The sequence below is a fragment of the Scyliorhinus torazame genome, chromosome 22, assembly GCF_047496885.1.
Source record: "Scyliorhinus torazame isolate Kashiwa2021f chromosome 22, sScyTor2.1, whole genome shotgun sequence".
NCBI lineage: Eukaryota > Metazoa > Chordata > Chondrichthyes > Carcharhiniformes > Scyliorhinidae > Scyliorhinus > Scyliorhinus torazame.
In genome coordinates, this window is record NC_092728.1 from 52562406 (window position 1) to 52588208 (window position 25803).

Genomic DNA, 25803 nt, shown 5'->3' on the forward strand with positions numbered 1-25803 from the left:
TCCACGTCCTTCCTATAATGCGGTGACCAGAACTGTACGCAATACTCCAAATGCGGCCGTACCAGAGTTCTGTACAGCTGCAACATGACCTCCTGACTCCGGAACTCAATCCCTCTACCAATAAAGGCCAACACTCCATAGGCCTTCTTCACCACCCTATCAACCTGGGTGGCAACTTTCAGGGATCTATGTACATGGACACCTAGATCCCTCTGCTCATCCACACTTTTAAGAACTTTACCATTAGCCAAATATTCCGCATTCCTGTTATTCCTTCCAAAGTGAATCACCTCACACTTCTCTACATTAAACTCCATTTGCCACCTCTCAGCCCAGCTCTGCAGCTTATCTATATCCCTCTGTAACCTGCTACATCCTTCCACACTATTGACAACACCACCGACTTTAGTATCGTCAGCAAATTTACTCACCCACCCTTCTGCGCCTTCCTCTAGGTCATTGATAAAAATGACAAACAGCAACGGCCCCAGAACAGATCCTTGTGGTACTCCACTTGTGACTGAACTCCATTCTGAACATTTCCCATCAACCACCACCCTCTGTCTTCTTTCAGCTAGCCAATTTCTGATCCACATCTCTAAATCACCCTCAATCCCCAGCCTCCTTATTTTCTGCAATAGCCTACCGTGGGGAACCTTATCAAACGCTTTGCTGAAATCCATATACACCACATCAACTGCTCTACCCTCGTCTACCTGTTCAGTCACCTTCTCAAAGAACTCGATAAGGTTTGTGAGGCATGACCTACCCTTCACAAAGCCATGCTGACTATCCCTGATCATATTATTCCTATCTAGATGATTATAAATCTTGTCTCTTATAATCCCCTCCAAGACTTTACCCACTACAGACGTGAGGCTCACCGGTCTATAGTTGCCGGGGTTGTCTCTGCTCCCCTTTTTGAACAAAGGGACCACATTTGCTATCCTCCAGTCCTCTGGCACTATTCCTGTAGCCAATGATGACATAAAATTCAAAGCCAATGGTCCAGCAATCTCTTCCCTGGCCTCCCAGAGAATCCTAGGATAAATCCCATCAGGTCCCGGGGACTTATCTATTTTCAGCCTGTCCAGAATTGCCAACACCTCTTCCCTACGTACCTCAATGCCATCTAATCTATTTACCTGGAGCTCAGCATTCTCCTCCACAACATTGTCTTTTTCCTGAGTGAATACTGACGAAAAATATTCATTTAGTATCTCGCCTATCTCTTCAGACTCTACACACAACTTCCCATCCCTGTCCTTGACTGGTCCTACTCTTTCCCTAGTCATTCGCTTATTCCTGACATACCTATAGAAAGCTTTTGGGTTTTCCTTGATCCTTCCTGCCAAATACTTCTCATGTCCCCTCCTTGCTCGTCTTAGCTCTCTCTTTAGATCCTTCCTTGCTACCTTGTAACTATCCATCGCCCCAACTGAAACTTCACACCTCATCTTCACATAGGCCTCCTTCTTCCTCTCAACAAGAGATTCCACTTCTTTGGTAAACCACGGTTCCCTCGCTCGGCACCTTCCTCCCTGCCTGACCGGTACATACTTATCAAGAACACGCAGTAGCTGATCCTTGAACAAGCTCCACTTATCCAGTGTGTCCAACACTTGCAGCCTACTTCTCCACCTTATCCCCCCCAAGTCACGTCTAATGGCATCATAATTTCCCTTCCCCCAGCTATAACTCTTGCCCTGCGGTGTATACTTATCCCTTTCCATCCTTAACGTAAATGTCACCGAATTGTGGTCACTGTCCCCAAAGTGCTCACCTACCTCCAAATCCAACACCTGGCCTGCTTCATTACCCAAAACCAAATCCAATGTGGCCTCGCCTCTTGTTGGCCTGTCAACAAACTGTGTCAGGAAACCCTCCTGCACACACTGTACAAAAAACGACCCATCTAATGTACTCGAACTATATCTTTTCCAGTCAATTTTTGGAAAGTTAAAGTCTCCCATAATAACTACCCTGTTACTTTCGCTCTTATCCAGGATCATCCTCACCATCCTTTCCTCTACATCCCTAGAACTATTTGGAGGCCTATAGAAGACTCCCAACAGTGTGACCTCTCCTTTCATGTTTCTAACCTCAGCCCATACTACCTCGGAAGATGAGTCCCCATCTAGCATCCTCTCCGCCACCGTAATACTGCTCTTGACTAGCAGCGACACCCCTCCCCCTCTTTTGCCTCCTTCTCTGAGCTTACTAAAACACCTAAACCCCGGAACCTGCAACATCCATTCCTGTCCCTGCTCTATCCATGTCTCCGAAATGGCCACAACATCGAAGTCCCAGGTACCAACCCATGCTGCAGTTCCCCTACCTTATTTCGTATACTCCTGGCATTGAAGTAGACACACTTCAAACCACCTACCTGAACACTGGCCCCCTCCTGCGACGTCAAATCTGTGCTCCTGACCTCTATACTCTCATTCTCCCTTACCCTAAAACTACAATCCAGGTTCCCATGCCCCTGCTGCATTAGTTTAAACCCTCCCAAAGAGCACTAACAAATCTCCCCCCCAGGATATTTGTGCCCCTCAGGTTCAGATGTAGACCATCCTGTCTGTAGAGGTCCCACCTTCCCCAGAAAGAGCCCCAGTTATCCAGAAATCTGAATCCCTCCTGCCTGCACCATCCCTGTAGTCACGTGTTTAATTGCTCTCTCTCCCTATTCCTCATCTCACTATCACGTGGCATGGGCAACAACCCAGAGATAACAACTCTGTTTGTTCTAGATCTGAGCTTCCATCCTAGCTCCCTGAAAGCCTGCCTGACATCCTTATCCCCTTTCCTACCTATGTCGTTAGTGCCAATGTGGACCACGACTTGGGGCTGCTCCCCCTCCCCCTTAAGGACCCGGAAAACACGATCCGAGACATCACGTACCCTTGCACCTGGGAGGCAACATGCCAAACGTGAGTCTCTTACGCTCCCACAAAATCTCCTATCTGTGCCCCTGACTATAGAGTCCCCAATTACTAATGCTCTGCTCCTCTCCCCCCTTCCCTTCTGAGCAACAGGGACAGACTCCGTGCCAGAGGCCCGTACCCCATGGCTTACCCCTGGTAAGTCCCCCCCCCCCCACAAGTATCCAAAGCGGTATACTTGTTTCTCAGGGGAACGACCGCAGGGGATCCCTGCACTGACTGCTTTTTCCCAGTCCCTCTTACAGTTACCCATCTATCTCCAATCTTTGGTGTAACTAATTCCCTGAAGCTGCTATCTATGACCCCCTCTGCCTCCCGAATGATCCGAAGTTCTTCGAACTCCAGCTCCAGTTTCCTAACTCGGTCTTGGAGGAGCTGGAGATGGCAGCACTTCCTGCAGGTAAAATCAGCAGGGACACTAACGGCATCCCTCACCTCAAACATCCTGCAGGAGGAACATTGCACTCCCTTCCCTGCCATCCCTCTAACTTTCTACCAAGATCTGGCTAACAACTAAATTAAATTTTAAAAACAAAAAAAAATATTAATAACAATAATAAAATATGGTACTTACCTCACACCAATGGGTTTTATTATTAGGTTAGAGGAGGAGGGCGGGTGGGAGACATTACATGTATAGTGTCTCGGGTTTCCTCTCCACCAGAATTTATTGGTGAGGGTCTTCCCAGAAGTCCGCGGGTCGACTTCCTGTTCCCACCTTAAACACTAAAATTTTTTTAAAAATTTAAAGGAGAGACTTACCTCCCAGAAATCACTTCCGCACTGCCCCCGCTGAAATGGACTAGCCTGCTCCGCTCCTGCTGGAATCGACTGGGCCTGCAAGGTAAGTAAGTAGTTAATCAGTACTTACCTCGCCCAGGCAGCGACCTTTTAAACGGTCCCCTCTGCCTCGCAGCTCCCGCGCTTTTTCAAATTCCCGCGCTGTTTCTAAGGAGGAGGGCGGGTGGGAGACATTACATGTATAGTGTCTCGGGTTTCCTCTCCACCAGAATTTATTGGTGAGGGTCTTCCCAGAAGTCCGCGGGTCGACTTCCTGTTCCCACCTTAAACACTAAAATTAAAAAAAAAATTTAAAGGAGAGACTTACCTCCCAGAAATCACTTCCGCACTGCCCCCGCTGAAATGGACTAGCCTGCTCCGCTCCTGCTGGAATCGACTGGGCCTGCAAGGTAAGTAAGTAGTTAATCAGTACTTACCTCGCCCAGGCAGCGACCTTTTAAACGGTCCCCTCTGCCTCGCAGCTCCCGCGCTTTTTCAAATTCCCGCGCTGTTTCTAAGGTCCCGGCTCTCTCTCCCGAACTAAACAGCTGACCTGCAAGGTAAGTAAGTAGTTAATCAGTACTTACCTCACCCAGGCAGCGACCTTTTAAACGGTCCCCTCTGCCTCGCAGCTCCCGCGCTTTTTCAAATTCCCGCGCTGTTTCTAAGGTCCCGGCTCTCTCTCCCGAACTAAACAGCTGACCTGCAAGGTAAGTAAGTAGTTAATCAGTACTTACCTCACCCAGGCAGCGACCTTTTATATACTGCTACCACTCTGCGTCGCTGCTGGAGGGAGTGAATGTTTAAGATGGGAGATGAGGTACCATTAAAATGGGCTGCTTTGTCCTGGATTGTGTTGAGCTTCATGTGTGTTGTGGGAACAGCACTAGTTTACAAGACAAGTGCTCCATATTCACCACATGTCTTGACAGATCGTTCCACCAGGGTGATAGCATCAGAGAATCTGTCTCAGAGGAACTGCATGGGAATCAAAAACTCTTATATATCAAGTCCTTTTAGATTATACAGGCTGAGAATTCAACGCCGATTTGTAGTGAAGCCGTTTTTATATCTGGTGGACGAAGGATATCAAGGAAGTAATGACACATCATGGGTGGAGTAATAAATCTCTGCTGCCAAGTGCAGGCTAGCCATTTCATCAAAGGCAACCATTTGTGCAGGGAAATTTATGAGGCAGGTTTATTCCATTGTGCACCCATTGCTGTCTATTTATTTTGGCTGGCTGTGGATATCTTGCTGGTTGCTCATGGTTGACATGTGATCATTTATGTGAGACTGTCCTGTGGTCGTTCAATTCACTGCAAGGTGATCCTCAATTGGTCACTTGGAAAAAATGTCATTACTTGTTCCGTGGACATCTTGCTAGCCTAACTTGCCGTCCCATCTTCTTGCAGAAGAAACCCGTGGGATAGAGGAAGATCCAAGCCATTTGCCCCTAGTAGTGTGCATCGACAAGCTGACTAAAGTCTACAAGACTGGGAAGAAATTGGCTCTGAACAAGCTCAGCCTCAACTTGCACGAGAACCAGGTGGTGTCATTCCTTGGACACAATGGTGCCGGTAAAACCACCACGATGTGAGTTCCAGGCTAGGAAAAGCTTTCACTTTTACTATTGCCCCAAAAAGACAGTTTTCCTTGAATCAAAATGTGGCAGTTGCAAAAGCTTTCAGCGAAACATACGCATCAAAATTAATCAAAATCAGGTCTGTCATGTGAGAGTACCTTTAAGAAATGGATGTTTAAGCAGTGTACCTTTAAGAAAACAGTGATGTCAGAGAGTGGGTGGAGCTGAGCTCAGTTCAGCCATTTTGAAGTTTCAGTTTGGAAAAGTGCCTGGCTGGTTTTGCTGAGAGCAGTTTAAAAGTGCCTGGCTGTTTTGCTGAGAGCAGTTTAAAAGTGCCTGGCTGTTTTGCTGAGAGCAGTTTAAAAGTGCCTGGCTGTTTTGCTGTGAGCTGCTTAAAAGTGCCTGGCTGCTTTGCTGTGAGCTGCTTAAAAGGAGAAAGCCAGTTTGAGACAGCAGCTTGAGAAGTTCTGGTTTGCTGTGAGTTGCTTGAAGGGAGAAAGCCAGTTTGAAAAAGGAGCTTGTGTGTGTCTGTGTGTTTCCAGAGAGCTGCAGGAAGAAAAACAAGGTGCTGGAACTGAAGTCAACCAAGCTGATATATCTCTGCCATCCAACAGAATATATATATTAACTGTGACCTGGTGTGTTACTGTTTTGAAGCCTTTTGGATGTTTGAAGGAACATTCTGAGGGATTATTTAGTGTGGTGTTATTTTCGGGGTTATCTTTGAAGTAAGGGGTGTTAAAGGATCCAATGTTTATTTAAAAGGTTAAGTTGAGTTCATAGAATAAACATTGTTTTGTGTTAAAAACCACATGTCCGTAATTGTAATATCACACCTGGGGAACAAGCCGCGTGCTTCAAAAGCAACAATCCATTAAAGGGAGAGGTTGGTTGAACTTCATGATACACCTTGGGGTTCTGAAAATGCCTCGCCCATAACAGGTCGGAAAAAAAGTTGAAATAGCGTCGCTGTAAAAAGTTGGCCCTGGCGACTTTTGAAATTGCCTCTGGTGTGTGACGCGGTTGTGGGGTTGGCTCTTGGTGGTTTCGCACTGATGTGGCGCTGTCCAGCTGACTAGGAATAAATACGTTGGAAGCCAAATGGCAACAAGAAAAGGCACCGAAAACAGGAGAAGCAAACTGTGGAGATTTTCACACCCAATTGCCTTAACGCATTGCTATTTTCCAGGTCCATTCTGACGGGGTTGTTCCCGCCCACTGCCGGTTCGGCCACCATTTATGGGCATGACATTCGAACGGAAATGGATGAAATCCGGAAGAACCTGGGCATGTGCCCGCAGCACAACGTCCTGTTTGACAAATTGACGGTGGAGGAGCACCTCTGGTTTTACTCCCGCTTGAAAGGAATGGCTGAGGATGAGCTCCGCAAAGAAATGGACAAGTAAGCTTTCCCGACGGTCATGCTTACAAATGGGCTTGAATGGGTTCTGCTGGACACTAATCAAATGTGACCCATTGGACTGTAATTATCAGGGGTGAGAAAGAAAAGAGGGAGGAGAGGTGATCTGTTAGCAGTGAGGAGCTCAATGATACAGGGTTCACACAGGTACATGGAGGAATGTAGAATTGGAAAAGAGCCCCAGGTCTTCTTCCCTCTACCCACAGAGCGTGTAGAATCCAGCTCATCAGTTCCTTTACACGATTGATTTAGTATTCTGAGAGGACTCTCGGTCTGTACTCATTGGAGTTTAGAAGGATGAGGGGAGGATCTTATTGAAACTTACAGGATGCTGAGGGGCCTAGATGGAGTCGACGTGGAGAGCATGTTTCCACTAGTAGGAAAAACTAGAATCCCATACCACAGCCTCAGACTGAAGGGACGATCCTTTAAAACTGAGATGAGGAGGAATTTCTTCAGCCAGAGGGTGGTGAATCTGTGGAACTCTTTACCGCAGAAGGCTGTGCAGGCCAAATCACTGAGTGTCTTTGAGCAGAGATGGATAGGTTATTGATTAATAAGGGGATCAGGGGTTATGGGGAGAAGGCAGGAGAATGGAGATGAGAAACATATCAGCCATGATTGAATGGGCCACACGGCTTAATTCTGCCCCTATGTCTTACAGTCTTATAAAATAGTCACAACACCAATTCAGCCCCTCATGTCTGTACTGGCTGCTTGAAAGAGTTATCTATTTTGTTCCAGTGCAGCTATTTCTCAATAATCATGCTTCCCTGGGGCAAGATTCTCTGCAAAGTTTCAGTTATCTCCATAAGTAAATTTCCAGAATAATCCTTTACTTTACCACCATTCAGCTTAGGCCTGTGTATTACTGTACAGTTTACATTTTGACTTTGATTTCTTGGTATCAGATGGCATACGGTTTGCTCTACTGATGCTGCTGGACTTACTGTGCATAACTTTGCATTTCTGTGTCATCCTTGCTTACAAACATGCTGCCTTCCTCAATGTATGGTAACACCCTTGAGGTACCATCTCACACTTGAGTTTCTTGGAGTTTATCGCTTCACCTTATCAAAGCAGAGCATCCCATCATATTAGGAGAGAAAGGCAAAGAGGATAACAAATGTTTGACCCTTCTTGTCACCTTTTTGCTCGATCTTAATAATCTGAATAAACATGGTCCCCAGTTGAAGGGGCTGTACAGAGACGAGCTGCTTCGTAGAGAGAAAGAAAGAGAGGCACAAATTTGGGAAAATAATTACATGAGGCCTTGTTGAACTCTTTCTTGGTGAAAAGCATATTCGGCTTTACGCTAGGTGTAATTGTGATCCAACGCTGTATCCTTCTGGAAACCGTGTATAGTTGATTCAGAGAGCCTTAAGAGTGGGCTGCGGCACATGACAAACTAACCCCTCCCTGCCCCGCCCGGCACAATATCTCCTCAACCCCACTGCCTACCCTACCCGCCCTCACCTGTCGCAGTGCGGGCAAATATCTGCCTTGCCAGGCTATTGTCTGTTGTAGCCCAAACGCACTGAACCACAGAAGTGTGAAAGTTGTGGCTTTAGAAAGATTTATTGCACCTGAAGCTATAGCGGCTCACATACTTCCTGAATGAACCAAGGCCGGGACTTTCCGGCCCCGACACAGGCGGACGTCTTCGTGGGCAGGATGGTAAAACGTCGTTGACGTTGAATGGCTCTCTGAATTTTCCCACCTCGCCCGCGGTGCTGAGCACTGGTGTCGGGACGGAAAATGCCACCATACACTTCAGAATTACTAGAGTCAGTTAAAGTTGAAAAATACTCACAAGTACAACGATTCTTTGCCCAAATATGCAAGTCTTGTAGAAACATAGGAAAATAGAACATTCACAGCAGAAAGGGAGGCCATTCTGCCCACTGTGTCTGTACTGGCCAAAGAAAGAACTTTCATTCTAATCCCACAGTCCAGATCCTAGTCTGTAGCCCTGCGGGTGAAGGCATCTAGAGTGTCAATCCAAATATTTTTAAATTGCCATGAGGGCTTTAGCCATTACCACCTTTCAGTTAGTAAATGTCAGACCTCCCCACTATCCACTGGATGAAAAACCTTCTCCTCAACTGCCCTCTAATCCTTCAGCCAATAATTTTAAATCGATGTCCCTTAGTTAGTGACCTCGCTCCTCAGGGGGAAAATATTATTCCCTGTGTTGGTTGCTTGTAATTTTGTTCACGTCAATTAACTAAAATTCCCCCTCAACCTCCTTGGTTCCAAATTCCTTATGGGGCACTTAGCTGATTAACCTTGAGAGACAAATCTAGCTTAAGTGTATTTTCCCATCTATTTGCATATATCTCAAGCTGTTACCACCATCTTGGTGTTTTGATTGAGCATTCACTCACCAGTGAGACAGCAGTGCTAAGAATAACCCTTCATACGATGTATCGGTTCCATTCATCTCTCGCCATTGAACGTTACTCCGTGCTGTGTTCCATATCTCAAACTCAAATCCTCTCTGCCTTCCATCATTTCCACTGGTGTCCTGTTTCATTTTGAATGACCTACAAACCTCTGATTCAATGTTTGCTGTTACGCTCAATGCATTTCCATACCTGAAGATGAAAAAGCAAATGTTAACAGAAAATTAGAAGTGCAGTTTGGACTTGTCAAATTTTACTTTCAGCCTCTTTTTCTTACTTCTGTTGTTTCCTGGTTAGGATGATCGAAGATTTGGAACTCTCCAATAAGCGGCATTCTCTGGTGCAGACGCTGTCTGGCGGAATGAAACGCAAATTATCCGTTGCCATCGCGTTTGTCGGGGGATCCAAAGCGGTCATTTTAGATGAACCCACGGCAGGGGTTGATCCGTATGCTCGTCGAGCTATCTGGGACCTGATCTTGAAGTACAAGCAAGGTGGGTCAACGATTTGGATTCCGATTTGCTGACATACTGAGTAATTCATGGCGGGCACTGAATAATAACCATACTGAGTGGCAGCAAGCATAAGATCATTGGCGGACCAAAACATAGCTGATGAAATGGAATCGTATGTGGGCGGAATGACGCAAAGCACTCCTAAGGAAGGGATACCTCCGGCCGTGTGCCAATATCAGTAAAGGTCTCAGTATACCAATATTGCCACATGCCTCATTGTACCAATATTGGTATAACACTCAGTCCACCAGTAGTCTTCTTCTTAGGCAGCGCCTCGTAATCAAGGATGACGTGCTTCCACTCCGGTTCAGTGGGCTGTGGCTGAAACGTCCAGTGCACGATCTGTGAACTTTGCCACATGCAGGCCAGGAAGATGGGCTGTTTAGAGGTTTGTGTGCTCCCTCGATGTCTCGACTTCACCTCTGCATATTCCTGACGAAGCCTGCCAACGTGCTCGGTGCTTTCCTGGATGTCCCTTCTCCACTTTTCTCGGTCACCACCTGGGGGCTCCCGTGAGTCGGCGAGGTTGCTTGGTCTTTTCAGGGATGCTTTGAGGACATCCCTAAAGTGCTTCTGCAGTTCTCTTGAGAGTCTCCTGGACATAGATAGGATGCAGAGCTGGGCTGAGAAGTGGCAGATGGAATTTAACCCTGAAAAGTGTGAAGTTGTCCATTTTGGAAGGACAAATATGAATGCGGAATACAGGGTTAACGGTAGAGTTCTTGGCAATGTGGAGGAGCAGAGAGATCTTGGGGTCTATGTTCATACATCTTTGAAAGTTGCCACTCAAGTGGATAGAGCTGTGAAGAAGGCCTATGGTGTGCTAGCGTTCATTAACAGAGGGATTGAATTTAAGAGCCGTGAGATGATGATGCAGCTGTACAAAACTTTGGTAAGGCCACATTTGGAGTACTGTGTACAGTTCTGGTCGCCTCATTTTAGGAAGGATGTGGAAGCTTTGGAAAAGGTGCAAAGAAGATATACCAGGATGTTGCCTGGAATGGAGACTGGGTCTTACGAGGAAAGGTTGAGGGTGCTAGGCCTTTTCTCATTAGAACGGAGAATGAGGGGCGACTTGATAGAGGTTTATAAGATGATCAGGGGAATAGATAGAGTAGACAGTCAGAGACTTTTTCCCCGGGTGGAACAAACCATTACAAGGGGACATAAATTTAAGATGAATGGTGGAAGATGTAGGGGGGATGTCAGAGGTAGGTTCTTTGCCCAGAGAGTAGTGGGGGCATGGAATGCACTGCCTGTGGAAGTAGTTGAGTCGGAAACATTAGGGACCTTCAAGCAGCTATTGGATAGGTACATGGATTACGGTAGAATGATATAGTGTAGATTAATTTGTTCTTAAGGGCAGCACGGTAGCATTGTGGATAGCACAATTGCTTCACAGCTCCAGGGTCCCAGGTTCGATTCCGGCTTGGGTGTGGAGTCTGCACATCCTCCCAGTGTGTGCGTGGGTTTCCTCCAGGTGCTCCGGTTTCCTCCCACAGTCCAAAGATGTGTAGGTTAGGTGGATTGGGCCATGATAAATTGTCCTTAGTGTACAAAATTGCCCTTAGCGTTGGGTGGGGTTACTGGGTTATGGGGGATAGGGTGGAGGTGTTGACCTTGGGTAGGGTGCTCTTTCCAAGAGCCGGTGCGACTCAATGGGCCGAATGGCCTCCTTCTGCACTGTAAATTCTATGATAATCTATGGTTAATCTAGGACAAAGGTTCGGCACAACATCGTGGGCCGAAGGGCCTGTTCTGTGCTGTATTTTTCTATGTTCTATGTGATTAAAGCAGTTCCGAGTAAAATAGTTGCTTTGGGAGTCTGGTGTCAGGTATACAAATGAAGTGTCCCGCACAGCGGAGCTGGTTTTAAGTGAATAGCACGTTGATGCTGGGCAAAGAAGGCTTTGGACCATCTTTTGTGTCATCGGATATGGTGGATCTAGCAAAAGCAACACTGGTGATACTTCTCCACTGCTTTTAGGTGCGTGCTGTAGAGTTCCCTAGTTTCTGAAGCATCTAGGAGCATGGGGATCACTGCTGCCTGGTAAACTATGACCTTAGCCTTGGGTTTGAGTTCCTGGACATTGTAATGTTCTCTGTATGCACGGAGTGCGAGTTCTTTGAAATTGAAGTGATCAGAGAACATGCGGCTTTGTAAATGAACAAAACTGTTTATTAATTAACTAAAACACTGCAGGGTTTCTTTGATGTCTACTAAGATTACAGTTGGATACAACAGCTATATACAAACAGCTATGATGAACTATTATTCATTACTGTTGACTCAGGAGCTGCTCAGTCTGTGTCTTGTCCAGGATAATACATCCTGTCTCACATGTGGGTGTCTTCCAGTGACCTCCAGTCACCATGCCACCTGTGGTCGGATGTGAGAATATATCCCATGTGGGTGTCTTCCAGTGACCTCCTGTTGCCACGCCACCTGTGGTCGGATGCTAGAATTGTAATTTATGGATGCAGGCCCTAATGTTTCTGTACAGTTTGGTTATTATGTTATATACACAAATAATATTCACCATATCATGATAGATGTCAAATGCTCTTTTCCTGTTTTTGAGGACCACGATGTCAAACCTGACATCAAGATTGGTCATTGCCTCAGTATAATGCTGTTAGCATGACAACAGTAGCTTGCATTTATATGGAGCCTTTAATAATGAAATGTCCCAATGTGTTTTACAAGAGTGATATCAGACCAAATTTAATGCTGAGCCATATTAGGACAAATGGCCAAGAGCTAGGGTCTTAATGGAGGAGAGAGAGAAGGATAGCGATGGAGAGAGAATTCTAAGTCTTGGGACCTGGGAAGCTGAAAGTATAGCTGCCAATAGTGTGGCAATCAAAATCAGGAATCTCAAGAGGCCAGTTTTGAAGGAGCACAGAGATCTCAGAGGGTTGTAAGGTTGAGGACATGGAGGGATTTAAAAACAAGGATGATAATTTGAAAATCCAAACATTGCTGGTCCAGGAGCCAGTGAGAGTTAGCAAGCACAGGGAGCAAGCACAAGCTTTACACAGCAGCGTTTTGGATGAAGTCAGATTTACGGAGGATGCAAGATAGAAGGTTGGCCAGGAGAACATTGGAACAATTGAATCTAGAGGTAACAAAACATTGGAAAAGGATATCAGGCAGGTACATCAGTCAGTGTACCAATACACCCCTCAGTGTATTGATATAGGTACACAGTATACCAATATTAATACAATCTTCACTTTACTAATGTTGATGCAGCTATTGGTTTGCCAGTATTGAACAGTTTGTCCCTGAAAGTAGGCAGTGTGTAGAGTTGGCATGAGCACTTTAATGAATTAATTAATAGACTTTCCAGCCAAGGTTAGACAGGTCACGGCCGTGCTCGCTGGTCCCATCAGGGGGGGAGCGAAGGCGTTGGCTGGGCTAATGGTGGAAATGGGAGGGGTGGACCCTTGAAGCCTTCTGCACCCGAAGGAACGGGAGTACTGGTTTTTCTCGGCAGTCCAGAAAGTATACTCGCGGATCGACCTTTTCGTGGTGGGGAAGGCTTTGCTGGCTGGGGTTAAGGGGTCGGAATACTCGGCAATTGCAGTATCAGATCATGCTCCGCATTGGGTGGACATGGTAGTGGAGAAGGGGGTAACGCAGAGGCCGGGGTGGAAATTAGATGTGGGACTTTTGGAGGACCAAGGGTTCTGTGACAAAAGTGAAAATATAATTGAGGAATATGTAGGTTTCAACTGTACGGGTGAGGTGTCGAAGGTAGTTGTCTGGGAGGCTCAAAAGGTGATCTCGTTTAAGGGTGAGGTGATCTCGTTTAAGGCCAGGGTGGACAAAGGGGAGAGGCTGGAGCGGCAGAGGGTAATAGATGAGATGTTGGAGGTAGATAGGAGTTATGCAGAAGATGGGAACCAAGCAAAGTTGGAAAAGGGGAAGGAATTACAGGCAAACTTTGACCGACCATCTACCAGGAAGGCGGTACGCCAACTGAGGCGAGCAAGGGATGCAGTTTACGTGCATGGAGAAAAGGCATGTATGTTAGCAGGTCAGCTCCGGAGGGAGGCAGTGGTAAGGGAAATTGTTCAGGTGAGGGACAGGGCAGGGAAGTTGGTGGTGGCTCCGGATCTGATTAACAAGGTCTTTGAGGAATTTTATGAGAGGTAATACAGGTGAGAGCCACCTGGGGGAGACCAGGAGATGCAGTAATTTCTAGATGGGTTGGAGTACCTGAAGTTAGGGGAGGGGGACAGGGCTTCATTAGAAGGAGCGATAGTGGAGCAGGAGATAAACAATGCGATTGGGAGGATGCAGGCGGGGAGGGTGGAAGGGCCGGATGGGTTTCCGGTGGAATATTATAAAAAATTCAAGGATAAGCTAGCACCCCTGATGGTGGGGATGTTTGAAGAGGCGATAAGGAAGGGGGTGTTGCCACACACTTTGGGGCAGGCATCGATTTCCCTGTTGCTAAAAAAGATAAGGATCCGACGGAGTGTGGGTCGTATCACTTCTGAATGTGGCCCAAAGGTATTGGCGAAGGTACTGGCGGCTAGGCAGGAGGTGTGCCTCCTGAAGGTGATAGGTGAAGATCAGACTGGGTTCATGAGAGGGAGGCAGCTCTTTTCAAACGTTAGAAGGCTGTTGAATGTGGTTATGGCACCGGCGGAGGGGAAGAAAACAGAGGTGGTTGTGGCATTGGACACTGAGAAGGCGTTTGACCGGGTAGAATGGTGGTATTTGATGGCAGTTCTGGAGTGGTTTGGAATTGGACCAAGATTTGTGAACTGGGTAAAGCTACTGTATAAGGAGCTGAGGGTGAGTGTCCACACAAACAACATCAGCTCGAGATACTTTTGTGTCTGTCATGATATTCATGTGAACATCACAGCACATACACACACACATAATGATGGACAGATCAACGGACAAATAAACACGCAACACGACAGCCAATCACGGACAAGAGCATACACAGTACAAAAGCATGGAACACGACACTTCCGGGGCACTCGAGCAGGAGAGAGCTCAGGGCACAGACCTCATTGCCAGCCACTCAGAGGCTCACCATGTGCTGAATACCAGAGTTTACTATGTTTATAGTTCAATGAAATAAAACTGTGTTGTACCATACGCAACCGTGTCGGTTCATCTGTGTGTCAGAGTACCTAACACTTCATGGTACGAGAAGTGAATTGACACCTACCCACAAATCTGCCATCCTGCGCCATGGACACCGTCAACACACCGCAGCCGCTGCAAGTCGCTGCGAACCTCGACGTAAATTGGAAGCTATTCAAGCAGCGCTTCCAGCTCTTTCTGGAAGCCAACGAAAGAGGGAGCACCTCGGACACCAGAAAGATCGCCATCCTCCTCACCACCGCAGGGCAGCACGCCATCCATATCTACAACTCCCTGGTGTTCGCGGAAGGCGAGGACAAATCCAAATACGAGACGGTCCTTCTCAAGCTCGACCAACACTTCATCGTTGAGGTCAACGAAAGCTTCGAGAGATATATCTTCCAGCAGCGCCTGCAAGGTAAGCATGAGCTCTTTCAGCCATTCCTCACCCATCTCCGCATCCTTGCGTAGTCCTACGGTTACGATACTACCTCAGACTCCATGATTCGGGACCAGATCGTTTTTGGGGTCGCCTCGGGTACGCCAGCAGCTTTTTAAAATAAAAGGCCTCACCTTAGCCTCCGCAATCGAAGCCTGTGTCCTGCACGAAAACGTGACTAGCCGCTATGCACAATTTCAGGCGACCGAATCGGCAGGCGGGGGTCCTACGCGGCCGGATCGGCGAGCCAGGTGCCCCACGAGGCCGTATGGGTCCAGGCGACCGAGTTCCTCCCGGCCCGCGGCCTGGACGACGTCGGCCATTTCGCGCGCTTTTCGGGGCCTCCCGCGCTTGTGCGCGCCAAAACCTACGGCAACACTGAGGGACGTGATGAGGAGGCGCGCCCGACGCAAGACCGAACTGCGCATGCGCAGTGGCGCAACGAATGTCATGGCGTCACGACGTGCGGCACCTGTGGAGCTGCACATTTAAAGTGGCAATGTCCCGCAAGAACCCGACAATGCCTACGCTGTGGCAAGGTGGGCCACTACGCTGCTTACTGTCGAGTAGCTCAACCTGTCAATCTTCCCCAATTCCGACAATCTCGCAGGGACGTGCAGACCATTCAGCCTCCCCATTACGAATCTTGCCCAGACGACATCCAGACCGGTGACACAGATGACCGAGACGCCTTCCGTGTTGCGGTCATTGATGGGAACCGAATTAACACGATCAATCCGGGTGATGAATGGTGTGCCACCCTGATGGTCAACCGATCGCCGATAATTTTCCGCCTGGACACTGGCGCCACCGCCAACCTCATAGCATGGTCAGCCTTCTACGCCATGAAGGTCAGACCACCAATTTGGCTGTCCCGGTGCAGGATGGTCGACTACAATGGGAACGTTATCCCGGCTATGGGATCCTGCCAGCTCCAGGTGACACACAAAACACACAATGCCACACTCTCATTCGAGATAGTCGGCTCATCGAAGGATTCCCTGCTAGGCGCACAGGCATGCAAGGCTCTCCACCTCGTGCAACGAGTCCACTCACTCTCTCTCCAGACGGAACGTCTGACTTCCCGGATGCAGAGTTTAACGCACAGCTCCAATCGCTCCTCACCCACAACCAGGAGGCATTCGAGGGCATGGGAACACTGCCATATACCTATAGAATTCGTCTCAAACCAGACGCTACCCCGGTCATTCACGCACCTCGCAGGGTCCCTGCACCACTCAAAGACCACCTCAAGCAGCAGCTGCAGGATCTCCAGGACCAAGGGGTGCTATCCAGGGTCACGGAGCCCACGCCGTGGGTCAGCTCCATGGTGTGTGTCAAGAAACCCTCCGGCGAGCTCCAGATCTGTATTGACCCAAAAGACCTCAATAACAATATTATGAGGGAACATTACCCCATACCCAAACGGGAAGAGATCACGAGTGAAATGGCCCAGGTGAAAATATTTTCCAAACTGGATGCCTCTAAAGGGTTTTGGCAGATCCAACTGGATCAGCCCAGCCGAAAGCTGCGCACTTTCAACACCCCTTTCGGCAGGTTCTGCTACAACCGAATGCCATTTGGCATCATCTCGGCATCCGAGGTCTTTCATAGGATCATGGAGCAGATGATGGAAGGCATCGAAGGGGTGCGCATCTACGTGGACGACGTCAACATCTGGTCCACTACACCACAGGAGCACATCTATCGTCCCCAACGCGTCTTTGCACGCATACGAGAAAACGGCCTGCGCCTAAACCGAGCCAAGTGTTCTTTCGGCCAAACCGAGCTGAAGTTCCTGGGGGACCATATTTCCCGGTCAGGGGTTCATCCGGATGCAGACAAGGTGAGCGCCATCACAGCCATGCCGCAGCCGGCAGACAAGAAAGCAGTACTACGCTTCCTCGGCATGGTCAACTTCCTGGGGAAGTTCATTCCGAACCTTGCCTCCCACACGACAGCTCTGCGCCACCTCGTCAAAAAGTCCACCGAGTTCCAGTGGCAGCACACACACCAGTAGGAATGGGAGGAGCTCAAACTCAAGCTCACCACTGCACCGGTACTGGCGTTTTTCGACACGTCGCATGCCACTAAAATCTCGACTGATGCCAGCCAGTCCGGCATTGGGGCAGTGCTCCTGCGGCGGGATGACACTGCGTCATGGGCCCCAGTTGCCTATGCCTCGCGGGCCATGACCCCCACAGAGCAGCGCTACGCGCAGATCGAAAAGGAGTGCCTGGGCTTGCTAACCAGTTTAGACAAGTTCCATGATTATGTGTATGGTTTTCCCCGGTTCACTGTTGAAACTGACCACCGCCCCCTGGTCAGCATCATAAACAAGGACCTGAATGAGATGACCCCTCGCCTCCAGTGCATCCTACTTAAACTCAGGAGGTATGACTTCCAACTGGTCTACACCCCAGGGAAGGACCTAATCGTTGCGGATGCCCTATCGAGAGCAGTGAGCACGCCGCCAGACTCGGAGGGGTTTGTATGTCAGGTCGAGGCGCAGGTGGGCTTCACATCGGCAAATCTGCCAGCTGACGACTCCAGTGTGGCCCGCATTCGCAGAGAGACTGTGGCCGACCCCCTTCTACAACCTGTGATGCGCCACATGACGGGAGGATGGCTCAAAGGGCAGTGCCCACAGTTCTACAATGTCCGAGACAACTTGGCCGTCTTTGATGGTGTCCTTCTGAAGCTGGACCGGATTGTGATTCCGCACAGCATGCACAAGCTGGTTCTCGACCAACTACACAAAGGCCACCTGGGGGTCGAGAAGTGCAGAAGGAGGGCCCGAGAGGCGGTATACTGGCCGGGCATCAGTGACGATATTGCCATTATGGTGCTCAACTGCCCAACCTGCCAAAGGTTTCAGCCGGCACAACCTCCTGAAACGCTTCTGCCCCATGAGCTGGTGACGTCCCCATGGGCGAAGGTGGGTGTGGACCTCTTTCACGCGCTCGGCAGGGACTATGTAATCGTCGTTGACTACTTCTCCAACTACCCAGAGGTCATACGCCTACACGATTTGACGTCGTCCGCTGTCATAAGGGCCTGCAAAGACACCTTCGCTCACCACGGCATTCCGATGACAGTCATGTCGGACAATGGGCCCTGTTTCGCCAGCCAGGAATGGTCATATATTCATGTGAACATCACAGCACATAGACACACACATGATGGACAGATCAACGGACCAATCAACACACACAACACGACAGCCAATCACGGACAAGAGCATACACAGTACAAAAGCAGGGAACACGGCACTTCCGGGGCACTCGAGCAGGAGAGAGCTCATTGCCAGCCACTCAGAGGCTCACCATGTGCTGAATACCAGAGTTTACTATGTTTATAGTTCAATGAAATAAAACTGCGTTGTACCATACGCAACCGTGTTGGTTCATCTGTATGTCAGAGTACCCAACACTTCAGTGTCCACCGTGGGACTAGGCAGGAATGTCCTATGTCCCCCCTGCTGTTTGCACTCGCGATTGAGCCGTTGGCCATCGCATTAAGTAGTGGGGGGTATGGAAAGGAATAATACGGGGGGTGGGAATAGAGCATAGGGTGTCCTTATATGCCGATGACTTGCTGTTATACCTGTCAGAACCGAGTGTGTCGATAGCGGAAATATTGGAGCTACTTCGGGTGTTTGGGTCTTTCTCGGGGTACAAACTAAATCGAGACAAGAGTGAGTATTTTGTGGTGTCTCGGCTGGGGGGCAGGGGGGAGGGGACTGCCATTCTGTAGGGCAGGGACTCACTTTAGGTATCAAGGGGTGCAGGTTGCCCGGGGGTGGGGCGGGGGGGAGGGGGCTCTGCAGGTACAACATTTCTACTTTGGTGGGGAGAGTGAAAGCTGATCTGGCAAGGTGGGATGGTCTCCCTCTGTCACTGGCGGGCCGGGTATAGGCGGCTAAAATGAACGTGTTGTCGCGATTTCTGTTTATTTTTCAATGCCTGCCGATTTTCCTGCCAATGGCGCTTTTCAGAGAGATTGAGGGAAGGATTATCTCGTTCATATGGGGAGGGAAGGTGGCCAGAGTTAGAAAGGTGTTGCTACAGAGGGGAAGGCAGGCAGGGGGTTTGGGTCTTCCGAACCTGATGTATAACTACTGGGCGGCGAATTGGAGAAGGTGGGCAGCTGGGTCAGAGGGGTTGATTCCCAGTGGGTCAGAATGGAGGAGAGTTTGAGCAGGGGGTCGGGATTGAAAACACTAGCAACAACACCGCTCCCGATGGCCCTCGGGAAATACTCAGGGAGTCCGGTAATCATAGCTTCATTGAAAATTTGGAGGCAGTTTCGCCAACACTTCGGGTAGGGGGCAGGATCAAGGGAAATGCCGATTCCGAGGAACCACAGATTCGAACCAGGGAAGTGGGATGGACATTTTTGGAAATGTGAGGAGAAGGGGGTTAAGATTTGTTTCTTAGGGGTTGGTTTGCAGGATTGAAGGAGCTGGAAGCGAAGTATGGGCTGGAGCAGGGGGAAATGTTTAGATACATGCAAGTTTGAGATTTTGCCAGAAAGGAGATACAGAGCTTGCCGGTGGGGCCAGTGTGGCGCACAAAGACTCCGTGAGACAAACAGAGTGAAGTCGATGAGGCTTTATTAAGCGTGTCTGTTCCCCAGCAGCCCAATAGTAAACTGGCATGCGGGGGAAGGCACCGGCTTCTTATACTTCGCCTTCAGGGCGGAGTATGAGGTCAACGGCCAACCAGGACCCGGGATCTGTCAGCCAATGACATTAGGGCTTCCAGTCCCACATGACCCCCAATACATACTACCACATTCACCCCTTGTCAAAAATGAACCCGGCGGGGTGATGCTTCGTATGGTGGTAAGGGTTTACAGTACTGGTCCTGGGAGGAGAGAACAGTTACATGGTAGGACCGTATTGGACAGTATCGTCCTGTTACAACTATTTACAGAGGATATATGAAAACAAAATGTTCATTGGACAGTCCATCTTTGTTTTAAATCGACGCCACGAGTCGGTCGGGCGGTCTGGTCGTCCGTGTCGATCGCCTCGGCCCCGGCGGTGGTGGTAGTGCTTGTACCAGCGTTGTCGCCTCCGGGAACCGCACGGTTTTAGCTGTCGGAGCAAAGGGGAGGGGGGCTGATCCTCCTGGGAAGGGGGCGGTCGCGGGGTGCGGCGGTGGCAGGAAGGGGGGCGGTTGGGTTGATGGTGCCGGGGGTGTGTGCGTGGTGTCGGCGGGCGCCAGATCCCGCAGGGAGACCGTGTCCTGTCGGCCGTCGGGGTACTCCACGTAGGCGTACTGCGGGTTTGCGTGGAGGAGGTGAACCCTTTCGACCAACGGGTCCGCCTTATGTGCCCGCACGTGCTTTCGGAGCAGGATGGGTCCTGGGGCCGCCAGCCAGGTCGGCAGCGACGTTCCAGAGGAGGACCTCCTAGGGAAGACCAGGAAGACCAGCCTCCACATTACTGGAGGAGGTGCTGACGACAGGGGGACTGGAGGAGGTGCTGACGACGGGGGGACTGAAGAAGCGGGTAGTGTCGGCGGTTTACGGAGCTATTTTGGAAGAGGAGAAGGCACCGCTGGCAGGGATCAAAGCAAAGTGGGAGGAAGAGTTGGGAGAGGATATGGAGGAGGGGTTCTGGTGTGAGATGCTCCGGAGAATGAATGCCTCCACCTCGTACCCGAGGTTGGGGCTGATACAGCTGAAGGGGGTATACAGAGCACACCTCATGAGGGCGAGGATGAGACGATTCTTTGAAGGTGTAGAAGATGTGCGCTAATCACGTTCATATGTTTTGGTCCTGTCCAAAGCTGGACGATTACTGGAAGGAGGTTTTTAGGGTAATTTCTAAAGTGGTGCATGTGAAACTGGACTCGGGCCCCCGGGAGGCCATATTCGGGGTGTCGGACCACTCCGGGTTGGAAACGGGTGCGGAGGCAGATGTTGTAGCCTTCGCCTCGTTGATCGTCCAAAGGCGGATCCTGATGGATTGGAGAGCAACCTCTCCACCCTGTGCCCTGGCGTGGCGGGGGGACCTGTTGGAATTCTTGACTCTTGAGAAGGTTACGTTTGAACTGAGGGGAAGGATGGAGGAGTTCTACAATTCATGGGCATTATTTATTATGCACTTTCAAGAACTGGATAACATTGAACGTTAGTCGGGGGGGGGGGGGGGGGCAGTGTGTGTTAATGGTGACTATGGGTGATTCCTGATTCCTTTTTGTCATTTGTTTATGTGAACATGCGGGCTAATGTTTGGGGTTTGGTGGGAGGATGGAATCGTTGTTATTGATATGGGGATTGACATATTTGTTACTGATTATTTTTTATTGTTGGTGGGTGTAAATTTGGGAGAAAGTGTGAAAAAGTAGGAGAATAAAAATATATATTTTTTAAATAATGGACTTTCCGTTAAAATTCGCATTGCAATCACATTATGGTCACAGCTTCGTGACCTAGTTGTGATCTCTATGATTGCCGAGGTTAGTGACACCAATGAAACCAATGAAGAAGTGCCAAGACCAGGAAATCTCCCAGTTGATCGTGAGCTGCTGAGCCATGATAGGTGAGGTATCCATTCAAATGAAAACTGGTATAAAGGCAGAAAATGTCTGGATACGCTAAGCAGATCAGGCAGCATCTGTGAAGAAAGAAACAGATTTAACGTTTCAAGTCTACGATGAAAGATCGATAACCTGAAACGTAAGCTTTGTTTCTCTCTTAACAGAAGCCATATGAACTACTGAGTACTTCCAGCATTTCCTGATTTAAAATTTCCAACATCCGGGGTATTTTGCTTGTGTGGTAATGAATGATAGCATTTGGATCTGAACAAGAAGCAACAACAAAAGCACCCCGCTAGTAGTGAACAGACTGTTTGAGTCTGTAAAATGTACTGGAGACTTTGCCACTCCTGGCTTGGTTTTAATAGTAACCAACACAATCAGGACACCTTCAACAACAAAGGGCATAATGCAGGGCCCAGTTAAGTCTAGTGACGACATGAGCGATTGTGATGCAGGGTGCCTCCTCTTAGTTGTACCTGATCAATAAAGTGACAGATATGTGCAAACTGTATCTGTAACAGTGGCACTAAGAGCCACATCCACCCTTTCTTCTGATGCCCACTTCCCCACCCCCTTGTGACCCGAGTACCTTGCTGACCCTGGGTTCCTGGTGGCACTGCCAGCATTGGTGAGCTGCCAGCCTTTGGTTTGTCAGCAGCTCTTGAGTGGGGTGGAGAGGGGGGTGGTTTCTGTCTCCAGAGTCCTTGATCCAAGGGAACGAGGGAAAGTCCACTGTTGTCCACTCAAGTGCCGGATTGTGACTTAATATTTGTTCTTTCCTTCATGGGATGTGGGCATCTCTGGCAAGGCCAGCATTTGTTGTCCATCCTCCGTTGCTCTTGAATCGGGCAGTTAAACCTCAACCACATTGTTGTCACATGAAGGCCAGGCCAGGTAAGGATGGCAAATTTCCTTCCCTGGAGGACATTAGTGAAGCAGATGATTTTTTGCAACAATCAATGATAATTTAATGGCTATCATTGCTGAGACTGCCTGCATCATCCAGAGTCCATGAACTGAATTTAATATCCATCAGCTGCCGTGGTGCGATTTGACCATGCCATGCATGAGGCTGGACCTCTGGATTACTAGTCCAGTCATATGCCTACAACACCAACATCTTCCTATTATAGTGGGCATTCCCCAAATGAGGCAATATGGTGCTCTTGCTGGTTCACCAGCCAGCGGCCAAGACACCCATCGGCTGGGTTAAATTACACTGTATATGTGGAAGATTCTGGATGCCGAATACCTGTCCTCCGGGCTGCTATACATTTAAAGTCACAAGATCATCAGTAAAATCAATGAAGTATTGGGATAATTTCAAAAATTACACGAGGGTATTGAAGTTGATGTTTTTATAATGTGAGTTGATTTTCAAAAGAAGCCATATGTTAAGAAATGGGTTAAGAGACATTGCAATTAGTTGTCTCATTTACGTGAAGTATCCATTAATTGACACTATATGTAAAGGGGCTTCAGGTGGCCTCTGTCAGGTGATGTATAGTGAGAGCTTTGTGCAAAGGCTATTGGAAGGAAATAAAGGTGTGTTTGTGAAAAAGAACTTTAGACTCTTCATATCACAGCAACTAAAACGTCTAACAATTGGTAGCAGAGGATGGTTGCTGTGTAAATGTGAAGGTTTGAAAGATACAACTTTCCAGATCAAACCAAGGAGTGAGTGAGATTTACCAGAATGTTGCCTGGTATGGAGGGAAGATCTTATGAGGAAAGGCTGAGGGACTTGAGGCTGTTTTCATTAGAGAGAAGAAGGTTAAGAGGTGACTTAATTGAGGCATACAAGATGATCAGAGGATTGGATAGGGTGGACAGTGAGAGCCTTTTTCCTCGGATGGTGATGTCTAGCACAAGGGGACATACCTTTAAATTGAGGGGAGATAGATATAAGACAGATGTCAGAGGTAGGTTCTTTACTCAGAGAGTAGTAAGGGCGTGGAATGCCCTGCCTGCAACAGTAGTGGACTCGTAAACACTAAGGACATTCAAATGGTCATTGGATAGACATATGGACAGTAAGGGAATAGTGTAGATGGGCTTTAGAGTGGTTTCACAGGTCGGCGCAACATCGAGGGCCGAAGGGCCTGTACTGCGCTGTAATGTTCTATGTTCTATGAGTGAGAAAAGAAAAAAAAAAGGGATATATGGCTGAACCGAGGATAAAGATGGCTGGATATGACTATCCTCCCTTATTTTCTGAAAGGGAATCGTACGACTAATGAGAAGTGCAGTAGTTATGTGGACTAAGGTAACTGTTTTGGGAAAGAGAAAACCAGGTATGGCATTGGCTCTTTCTCTACCATATGGCAGTAAATTCCGAAACAAAGTGCTTTCTGAGCTGGAATTGGAAGAGTTAGACTCAGAAGAAGATCTGGAGACTTTATTACATTATATGGATAAGATTTATGAGAAAGATGACTTGTTAAGTGCGTATGAAGATGGTCGGATTTTGATAAGTTCCGGAAAATGGAGGATATCTCCATGGAAGACTATATAATGGAATTTGGCAGACTATATAAAAGGCTGCAGAAACACAACCTGGAATTTCCACAGTCTGTGTTGGCCTTTAAATTACTTGACTGTGCTAGAGTGAGCAACATGGATAGGCTCCTGGTTTTGACAGGAGTTCAGTTTACTGATAAGGATACCTTATTCGATCAGATGGCAGAGGCTTTAAAAAAGTTTCTGGGGTAACATTCGATTCCGATGGCTCTGATGACCCAAATAGGTCAGCCTGCAATAAAGCAGAATATGGAAGATACACTACTAACAGGATGGCAAAATCGTATGGCTACGAACAGGGCTCAAGACTATAGAAGGAGACTGAGACCCGGAAATTATGAAGACAGAAACCCAGTTAGAACCTACAATAGGAAGGTGAACCCCAGAAATGCATGGGGCATGATAAATCGATGTTTTCGATGTGACTCTCAATACCATTATGCTTTCAACTGTCCAACTCGTTATGATAAGAGTGTTTGAAGCGACACATGACACGGAAGAGTCAGAAGAGGAAAAGGATAGTGACCAGAAAGAAGGCATTGTCCTATTAACAAGCAGTTTTACGCCGGTAATGAGGGTGTTGGTTGCAGAATCCTTCAACTGTGCTGTATTGGACAGTGGCTGCACATCTACCGTGTGTGGAATTGACTGGTTAAAATGTTACCTGGACTCTTTGAATGCTGAAAATCGTAACAAGGTTAAGGAATTTGAAAGTTCCACAAGTTTCAGGTTTGGGGATGATAATACTCTGAAGTCGCTGAAAAGAGTGGTGATCCCTTGCAATATTGCCGGAGTGAATCATTTCATTAGCACGGATGTTGTATCAAGTGAGATACCTTTGCTTCTGAGCAGACCGTCGATGAAGAAATCACACATGAAACGGGATATGGAACAAGATAAGGCAACAGTTTTTGGAAAGATGGTGGACTTACAATTTACACAGTCGGGACACTATTGTATTCCATTACTGACAAATAATATTTCAAGTAGAGTGGTTAAGGATGTGTTAATGACAGTTGAAAATGGGACTTTAGCTGATAAAAAGCTTGTGGTATTAAAACTGCATCGGCAATTTGCACATCCGTCTCCTCGGAGACTGAAAAATTTATTAAAGGATGCAGGTGTAAGGGATGACGACTATACTAAACTGATAGAACAGGTTAGTGACCGCTGTGAAGTTTGTAGGAAGTACAGAAGGACACCAGCACGACCGATAGTAGCCCTACCTTTGGAAAGGGATTTTAACGACATTGTGGCCATGGACCTTAAGATCTGGGATAAAGCAAATAATATATTTATTTTGCATTTTGTGGATTTAGCAACCAGATTTAGTCAATCAACGATTGTACGAAGTAAAGAAAAGGGAGTCATTCTGGATCAAATCGTGGAAAAATGGATAGGGGCAGGAATGGGTCCACCGGCAAAATTCCTTACGGACAATGGGGGAGAATTTGCTAATGATGAGTTTAGGGATATGTGTGAAAACATGAATATCAGAGTTATGAATACGGCTGCAGAAAGCCCATT

At 48.0% G+C, this 25803-nt stretch overlaps 1 protein-coding gene across 3 annotated transcripts in view; it reads left to right on the forward strand.

Annotated features, from left to right (window-relative positions):
- abca2 (ATP-binding cassette, sub-family A (ABC1), member 2) overlaps positions 1-25803 on the forward strand; it is a 739176-nt gene that overhangs the window by 547878 nt on the left and 165495 nt on the right. For all 3 annotated transcript variants that reach the window (XM_072488215.1, XM_072488216.1, XM_072488217.1), the window contains 3 exons: positions 5141-5321; positions 6500-6712; positions 9433-9629. In XM_072488215.1, coding sequence (XP_072344316.1) covers positions 5141-5321; positions 6500-6712; positions 9433-9629 — 591 coding nt within the window. The remainder of the gene's footprint in view (positions 1-5140; positions 5322-6499; positions 6713-9432; positions 9630-25803) is intronic.